The sequence below is a fragment of the Rhinolophus hipposideros genome (genome assembly GCF_964194185.1).
Source record: "Rhinolophus hipposideros genome assembly, chromosome: 2".
NCBI lineage: Eukaryota > Metazoa > Chordata > Mammalia > Chiroptera > Rhinolophidae > Rhinolophus > Rhinolophus hipposideros.
In genome coordinates this window covers 107984034-107993242 of record NC_138048.1, presented here as the reverse complement: position 1 = coordinate 107993242, position 9209 = coordinate 107984034, and the positions used below count along the sequence as shown (strand labels likewise).

Below are 9209 nucleotides of genomic sequence, written 5' to 3'. Positions count from 1 at the left end.
CAGCTATTGTAATGAATGCCCCACAGGTGGGAGTTACTTGTCTTGAAAATGTGCCTTTTTCCCATTTGTGCAAATGCAGTGTTTGGGAGGTGGGTGCCCTGCACCTGACCTCAGTGGGTGACTGACCACCCGCACCTGAGATAGGTGCAAGAGAACATCTCAGGGAAGACACAGCCTCCTGTTACCGCCAGGGGAGAGCGAGCGACGAAGGTTGAGGATGGTGAACCGTGGTTTTAGACCAGGTAGTTTCAGCTGGAGCCTTGGAAAGGCCAAGATAGGGGCAATGGGAAGTCACGTTGAGGGAGAGGAAGCAGAGTGGACAGACAGGATGAGGATGGATGACTCAGGGCCTTATGTCTTGGTGGTGACTAAGGGTGATGGGGACATGGGACAGGGAAAGGTGACTTTGCAAGGTTTTTAAAGATGGAGTCCCAGTGGTCACTCAGCGGTGGACAGTCAGAGATCCAGTCTGGGGCTGCTAGAGCTGGGCCCACAGAAGCCCAGGGGCATGAGCCTGAGGACCCAGGGTTTGGGATTCCATGCATCTTTGGGTCCCTGGCTGCTGAACCGGTGACTTACAGATTGGCGACCCCTTGTAATTCCCTGTGGTGGGGGGGAAATTAATGATCCCCTCTTTGCCTCCCCACCACATCTTTCCAATTTTTCTGCTGGAGTGTCTCCCCTCTGGCTTGTCTCCTTTCTTTCAGCCCGATCCACAGACTCCCTTCTGCAGAACATGTGACACCTGGGCACAGCCGGTTTACAGATGCCACCTTCCAGGAAATGCAGAGAGCTCCCATGGAAGGTAAAGTGAGGAATTCCAGGGGTTACTGACATGAGCTTGTTTTTACACTCATCTGCGGCCACTCCTTTCACCTGGTCAGCTCCTCTCCATGGAGCCAAGGAGATGCCGACAAGGTCCCGGGGAGCCCCTAACGACACAGCCCTGCAGGGACATCTTCTCTCTGCTGACCACTGGCCTGGTCACTTTCCCCAGCAGCCTTAGGCCCAGCGCTTTTTAAAAAGTCCTGTGGTAATCACCGACTTTATCAGGAGAAATACACGGCTTATCCCTTCCTGGGTGTGCCCCTGCGAGTGCTCAGTGTCAGACGCGCACGTGGCCAGGTTTCCACGTCAGCATCCTGTCACAACCCGGCTTCCTGCCTGGGCAGGGGAGGCCCCTTCATATACAGGGAGCATGGCAGCTGCCCGGAAGCCTGGCCCCCACGGCCAGCCCTCTGTCTCTCTGCCACGAGCTATCTCAGCCCCTTTTTCTAACAAAGAATTCAAAGGGTGGTGCCACGGGGAGAGAGAAAGGTTATCTGTGCTCACTGAGCAAACAGAGAGAAGATGATAAAACAGCCCCTGGCTGTGGGAACTGTGCATTCGGCAGGTGGCGTGGGGTGCAGCTGAGCATAGACATGGGACCTCACGGTACCCGGCTCCTGGCAGCGGTCCTCGTCCTGGGTCTGTGCGCCCTGGCGGGGGCCAAGAAACCTTGTAAGTGCATACCTGTGCGTGACCTTGGGCGGCTCAGTGTCCTCCATTGGGCAGAGTAGTGAACCCAGAGAAACTTCTAGTGCCCCAAACGCAATGAGGGTGCGTAGGTTCCTTGCTTTCTGCTGTGCTTCCTGCCACTCCTTGGTGGCTCTGTTCTTACTTGTTTCCAGCAAAGGAAAAGGTGTGATGATGAGTTGACTTGAGAGAGGAAGCAGCTTGTAAGGCACCCTAAGATTTGTGGTGTTGGCCATAGAGGCAGCTCCCATATAGGTTCCTACCGTGTTTCCCCGAAAATAAGACCGAGCCGGACAATCAGCTCTAATGTATCTTTTGGAGCAAAAATTAATGTAAGACCTGGTCTTATTTTACTATAATATAAGACTGGGTATAATATGATGTAATATGATATAATGTAACGTAATGTAATGTAATAATAATATAATATAATATAATATAATATAATATAATATAATATAATATAATATAATATAATACTGGGTCTTATATAAGACCGAGTCTTACATTAATTTTTGCTCCAAAACACGCATTACAGCTGATTGTCCTGCTAGGTCTTATTTTCGGGGAAACACGATACATGCTTTTCTGTTGTTCGGGGAGGATCCTCGGGGTCCGAGAGACGTCCAAGAAAGGCCTCCCTCCCGGGAAAGGTCCGGGTGACCACCGGGGCGGGGGTGCCAGCTTGAGGAGAGGGGTTGGGCACTGGGGGGGGCACCAAGGGCTCTTTGTAGTTTGGTCTTGGTCACCTTTCATCTTGACCTCTGCCTGGATCCATCTGTACACCTCTTTCCAGAAAGTTGTTTTATTTTTACTTATTTATTTTTACCAACAAAACAGTTTCAGCAAAGGCCTGTCACATATGGGTGAGAGAAGACTTTGCATTGCCCCCCGTGGCAGCAGGACCAGTGATGTCCCAGTCCTGCCCGGGGCTGAGGTGGGCGTGCTGACCGAGGGTGTCTCCACAGCTGCCTGCCAGTGCTCGAGGATGAACCCGCAGAACAGGAAGAACTGCGGGTTCCCAGGCATCACCAGTGAGCAGTGCTTCGCGGCCGGGTGCTGCTTCGACTCCAGGGTCCCAGAGGTTCCCTGGTGCTTCAAACCCCTCCCACAGCAAGGTAACCTGCAGGACAGCTGGCCCCTCTCCCTGCGCCCATGGCTGGCAGCCCCGGATCCCGGACATGTGCCCAGGGCAGCAAGAGGGAAAATGCCCCTGTCACCCCATGTCTACACCTGGGGCCCCACCGGTCCCTTTTGGTAGACATATATGGGAACCCATATATGTACAGTACTTATTTTTCTGCATTTAAAGAAAAAACAATTCATGGGCCTCTTCGGGCTGTGAAAGTGTGACTTCTGCAGAAGCTTCTAGGGGGAAGGAGGCATTTCATAGGATATTATTAACACGGCTGCTCACCGACTTCAGTGCTAAGAAATCGAGATGGCTAGAATTCCCTTCTGAGAATGGGTTTTATGTCAGTGCCTATGAGCAAGATAGAAATTCATGAATTCCGAGGCGTGTGCTACAGAAGCTTTGCATGTGGACCTGGGCACCCATGGCCCCTTGTCCACACTCCCTGGGGCTCTGGGGCTGCTTGCTGGCCAGAGCCCTCCCTCGAGGGGAAGTGCCATTGGGTTTTAGTATTTGGACCAAATGCTTTACATCCTTACGCCCTCCAGCCTTTTCTCGTTGTGGTACCACCGCAAAACAGGGCCACCTCACTTTACAGAGGGTCTAGAGAGGAGAAACGACTTTACTGAGAACCCCAGTACCCCAGATCTGACTTGCGACATCTGTGGGGAAGAAGGGGCTGCTAGCCACTGGCGCCAGCCCCACTACACAGTCCTTGGTGTCATGGCCCCAGGAGTCCCTCGTGACACACCAAGGCTGTAAATCCAGCGGGGGCTGGGGGGGCACTCCTTCTTCAGTGGGGACTGCTGGGCAAATGTTCCCGGGAATGATGGGAATGGAAGTTTCTAGTTAGCTAGCAAGCCTGAGTCTCCATGTTCCTCTCCCAAACCCGGTGACGGGTGAACAGGTCCAGAGGAGTGCGTCATGGAGGTCTCGGCTCGTAGGGACTGTGGCTACCCGGGCATCAGCGCCAAGGAGTGTGCGGCTCGAAAGTGCTGCTTCTCTGACATTATCCCTGAAGTGCCCTGGTGTTTCTTCCCACGCCCCGTGCAAGGTAAGGTTGTGTGGACGAGCCCCCATCTGGCTCCTGGACACAGAGGATTTCCTGGGGGCGGGGCCCCTGGACCCCGGGGAGGGGGGTGACCACTGCAGGAAACAAGTATACTGGTGGGTGAGCCTGCCTGTATTGTGAACCAGCTCTGAAGCAAATCCCACAATGTCCTCAACAAGGACAGCGTGTTTTCAAGTAGTTTAAAGCCTCCAGCAAACCCCTGTGTCTTTTGTGATGGTTTAAAGGCACCTCATTCTCAGCCACGCCCCTGGATCCCAGCACAATTTGGGGACCTTGCCCATTTTGCTGCAGTTCAGTCGCCATTTTTGGATGCTACTAAATGCCATTGCTGTGCTGGGTACCGGGGACAAGGCTCAGAACAAAGCGGACGTGGCCCCCTCTCTCATGGACCTCACTGAATTCTTACATGTGGCCACGTGTGACAAGCGCTGCCCCAGAGTCCTGCTTCAGTCCAGTGCCCCGCCCCCACCTCCTCAGTCACAATGTGTCTCCTGACACAGAGTTCGCTAAGATAAAGGAAAGACCAGGCGTTTTCCAAAACAAATAGGAGGAGGTCACTGATCTGTGAAGGGTGCTTTTCTTTCCCTTTTTAGGAAAGCAGTGTGCTCCAAAGAGCACAGCCTTCACTTTCAGGAATTTCTAAGTGTGACCTAACGGTCTACCTGGAAAATGGCCAGTTATTTGGGGAGAATGCCCCCCCCCAGAGGACACCCCAGCCCTGGGCACTGTGTCCCAGGGGGGACTCCTTCTTCAGTGGGGACTGCTGGGCAAACTGCCTGTTATCACGTGACCCACTGCGTCAGCCCAGGCCCACTGAGCTCCCCAACCTCCCACCAACCATCTCCCATTTTAACTTTCCAGACTGTCATTATTGAGAGGAAGAAATACTGGGCATTCAGCTTCCTGGATATCCTGAAACAAGAGAAGAGCACTCACCAGCTCATCAGTCTCGTAGCTCATGTTTCCTGAATTCCTGGGTTTTCTTAATCTGTTTTTTTTTATCCTATTCAGTGGTTTAACATTCAGTGTCTTCAAATAAAGAAAACCCTTAAAATCTGCTGAATTTCTTTTTGGCTTCATTGACATAGAAGTGGAGATAGTTTTTTGTCTTTGTTTTTGTTTTGTGTGTGTGTGTGTGTGTGTGTGTAGTTTTAATACTCTTTCATTTACTCTAAGAGCAACCATTCATCTCATATATTCAGGCTACTCTAGCAGCAATAAAGTATCACGTGGAAGTGAATCAAGAATCCACATCACTTTATAACTCCCATACCCAGTCCTTTGTAGACAAACTCAAATGACTTTAGCCCTAAAGTCTCCTGGAGTAACATAAAATTTCAGATTGCAGTTACAAAATTGTTTCACTTTTCCCAAATGCATCACAGACCATCTCCTTTTGAAAGGAGTCCCAGGCCACCTGCTCCTACCTCCTACCGTGTGGGGGAAGGGGAGGGGCTGGCTTAACATCAGGTGCACTCTCCTCTCCCCCAGCAGTTTGCTTCCTTGTTTTCTCCCCTCTCCCTACCTGAGAGCATCTGCAGTTGGAACCTGTTCTAAGGAGAATGTTGACATCTGTCATGGAGGCTATCCCAGCCTGTGGCAAGGTCGTTGCTTGACAGGTTTTATGTCTCTAGGTCCAGGGGTCCTAGCATTCCTTAGGTCAAGGTGGGAGTGCCGTGTGCATGAGACCAGGCCAGTCTTTCTGTAGCTTCTCCCTCCTCCCTGGCTCTCCTCCAGCCGAGTCACTGGCTTAACCCATGTGTCACTTGGTGGCCCACCTCAGAAATCTAAGGCCTCTCCTTCCTGGGTAGGGGAGGGGCCAGCGGCATTGACTTTGCACTGGAAGGCAGGAATTTTGAAAAGTGTTTCGAGGAAGGGACTTGGCCCCCCATCACCCCTCGGGACTCCTATTTTGACTCCACATACGGCCTACAGTCACTGCTGTATCTTCATTTTGCCCACAACACACTCCTCAGCTCAAGAACTCAGTGGCTGCTGTTTGGACACAGGGTCTCAGAAACACTAGACAATCGCCCAGTGGAGACAGACTCAGACATCTGGGAGCTTACTCATCCCTGGGCGCCAGTGCCTCTCACGTTGTCTGCACTGTGTGTTTCACGTGTCCCTGACTCAGCCAGGCCGGCCACACCCGAGGCCAAGCTGCATCGCTCCCCAAGGGCTGCATGAATTACCCTACCCACACCCCAGACGAGAGTTTGATGGGTTGGTGGAAGGAAGTTCCTGGTTTCGCGCCAACCTTGGGCATTTTCTGGTCCACTGGCCTCTTGTTCCCAGGCTGAGGGAGGCCCTTTGCCACGACTCTCTGGGTGCAGGAATGATGGTGTTCCTCCCGGAATTCTCTTCTCACGGCCCCACCCCACCCCACTCCCTCCTTCAGAATTCGCTCTGATGCATTAGCACCCTAATTTCCGAGCCGATTCCCACATTGTCCCTCTGATAATCTAGGGCAGATTCTTAAATGATTGCAGTAGCATTCACGGGCTCGGGGTCTTTGGGCTGTTTTACTCTGTTTCAGATGTTGTAACTCCTGCTTGCTCCAAAGCCAGTGGTGACAGCTAACTGGCATCCCAGCGTGGCCCTTCTTTAGGTGGGCCACCAAAGGGTCCTGTTGCCTGTGCAGCAATGTTTGGGGACATGTGAACCCACAGCCATCAGGAAAACCAACCTTTCTTTCTCCTCCTCGCTGTCTTAAGTTGTCTCTCTCCTGTCTTGTCCCTTGCCCTGCCTTTCCTCCTTGGATGAGTTATTTTTGTCCTCTGCTGGTCTCTGCTTCCCTTCCCCGCCACGGTCACCGCTGGGCTCCGGAAGGGATCTTGCTGATGGTGGAGGAGGGGGTGGCTTGGTGCAGAGGGTCCAGCAGCGACCACACTGCCCCCCAACCCCCGCACGGTGGGGAGCTGGGGGAGGGGAAGCTAGCTGCAGTCCCCACCCACTGTCTCAGGTCTCCTGGCCCCTTAGGTTCCAGGTAATGAGCTCAGGTAACGAAGGTGCTTTGAGAAGGCACCGCCAGACAGAGGGCTGTCCAGCTCGTTGTCCGAGGAACCTTAGGAGCCATAGCACGCCTGTGTGGGTTGATAGCCCAGGTGTGTGACCTTGGGGAGCTCCTCTTTCCTCTCAGATTTCAGGTGTTCCGTTTGTAAATAGGGGTAATACTTACATCCTAGCCAGGCTGTGGTGGGAATTAGAAATAAGGTTTGTGAGCTGCCTGGTGCCCTAGGGTGCTCCACTCACTGCAGCACCTTCCTGGAGAGTCTGGGCACAGGAGACTGTCTGCTCCTCTTGTCCTGGCACCAAGCAGGGCCCCTCGGTGGCCCCTGTGTGAAAGCCCCTTCCACACACCCATCCGGAGCCGTCCAATGACAGCATCCGGAATGTGGGCGGGTCTTGAAGACTCTGGATGTACTCATTCCATTCACTGCACATGCACTTTACGTTGAATATATATGGTCAGTTCTCATTATTCCAGGTGGTTGTGTTCATTGACTGAATTAGCAAATACTGAACCATTGCAATACGGAAACAGAAGACCAGGCTCCTGGAGCCCCTTTAGCAATTTCATCAACCCATCAATGCGTGACCTTGCTTCATGTGTCTTGTTTACGGAAAACATATTTAAATATATTGTTGAGTCGTTAACACTGAACTCCCTGTCGACAGCCCTGCCACTCACCCCCGAAGGAAGCTGGTCTAGGCTCGTGTTTTCCCTGTAAGACACACCACAGCCTTCTTGCCCTCAGGACTCGAGATAGCCCTTCCCCACTGCATTTGGGGAGCATTTCAATAGCAAAATCACCAACAAAAAGCACACATATGTGAAAAGCGACGCACTCAGTGGCCATGGAAACACTTATGTATAGCCTGATTGCTGAAACAAGAAGGCAGAGCATGGCTTGTTGGACTCCAGCTGGGAACAGGCCTGTCTGACCTCCGATTGTCACTGCTCTGATATGCACGTATCGGCTAACGAGCACAGAAGCACAGGGAGGACTGACTTTGGAGTTCCAAATAAATGTTAGCGAGTAGGTGAATTTGCAAATAGGAAATCCATGAATGGTGGGGAGCTCCTGCATACTCATTATAGCTATTCTGTATTCATTGTATGTATTTTGGAGATGTGGTCCTTACCACATAAAGAGCCCTACCTATTGCTTCGGGGTTCAGGGGATGAGCCTTTCTGTGGACACCCCGCACCCCCTTGGCCTAGAGAAGGGGGAGGAAAAGCCACAGCCCAATCAGAGCATCCACGCGGCACCATGGAACCAGGGTACTGCAATAATATCGAATGCCTCTGATCTTGAAAATGGATACATTGCACTTCTGTTCTGTAATGGTTTCAGTGTCGAGGTCACTTCCTAGCCGTGCAACCTTAGGCAAATCACTTAGATGCTCTGTGCCTCATTTTCCTCATGTGCAAAGTGAGGGTGTTAATAGCACCTTTCCTTATGGACTTGTTGGGAGGATGCAATGAGTTAATTCATGAGCTGTGCTTAGAACAGTGGTGGACACATAGAGAGCTTGACAAGGATGTAAGGTGATTATTGTCATTAACGCACATTTCCCTACAGTCCAGGCCGCGTTAATCAGGGGACAAACGTGGTCTCATTTGTCTCAGTTCCCAACCATCATCCCTCCAGGGCCTCACCTGCTCATGCACGAAGACCAGTCCCTGCCGAGTCCCCTCCTGGTGGTCCTCTGTGGCCCTGGCTAATGCTGGGGTCCTGGCGGGCAGCACCCCCAACACAGGCTGGAACGCTGCTGCTGGCAGCTCACCGGGAAAGCCCTGGGGGTGTGCCCGGCTTGGCGCTCCCACGAAAAGGGAATTTGTCAGCCGCCTGTGCCCTTCTGCTTTCACAGCCTTTGTCCCTCCTCTGTGCCTGCATTTGTGGGGACAGTGGTGTCAGGTTCCAGCACACCCCTGGGGATCTCCTTCCCCTCCGAGCCACCCTGATGGATTGGGAACAGGGGAGCCACCTCACTCCGTGGCCCCGAGTGCCTGATCCCAGCTCCAGCCCAGCCAGGCCTCCCGGCAACTCACACGCGGAGGTGCTAACGCTGTGACCCCCGGGCTGGGGGACCCGGTTTCCACAAGGTCCCATGGGTGGCGGCTTCCGTGTGTATTCCCCGTGATCCAAAGAAAGCTCAGCACTTACTCGATGCTCAACCCTAACTTTGCAGAGTCAGAGATGCGGCTTCAGGGAAGGGAGGACGATTCTATGTGTCCCACTTGGGACACATGGCCGATGAGTCTAAGCTGCTGTCCACAAGGCCCTTCCAGGGCCACAGAGGCGCATACGACCAGGCTGTCTGTCCTCCAGTGCCCTCTGCTGGTGGACAGAGCATATAGAACGTATTCTATATGTCGGATGGAGATTCGCAAAACAAGGTGTTTACTAGTAGGGACAGGACTATGGCCACATGTGTGTGAGACTGATAAGAGCGAAGTAGAAAACATGTTTTTGTGTGAAACTG

General features: G+C 52.6%; 1 protein-coding gene across 1 annotated transcript; it reads left to right on the top strand.

Moving 5' to 3' along the window:
- Positions 1-1421: 1421 nt before the first annotated feature.
- On the top strand, positions 1422-8448 carry TFF2 (trefoil factor 2; the record flags this gene model as incomplete). Its single annotated transcript, XM_081079614.1, has 4 exons — positions 1422-1500; positions 2484-2633; positions 3555-3701; positions 8375-8448. The coding sequence occupies 4 exons, from the start codon at positions 1422-1424 to the stop codon at positions 8446-8448; spliced, it is 450 nt and encodes a 149-aa protein (XP_080935740.1).
- Positions 8449-9209: the final 761 nt, after the last annotated feature.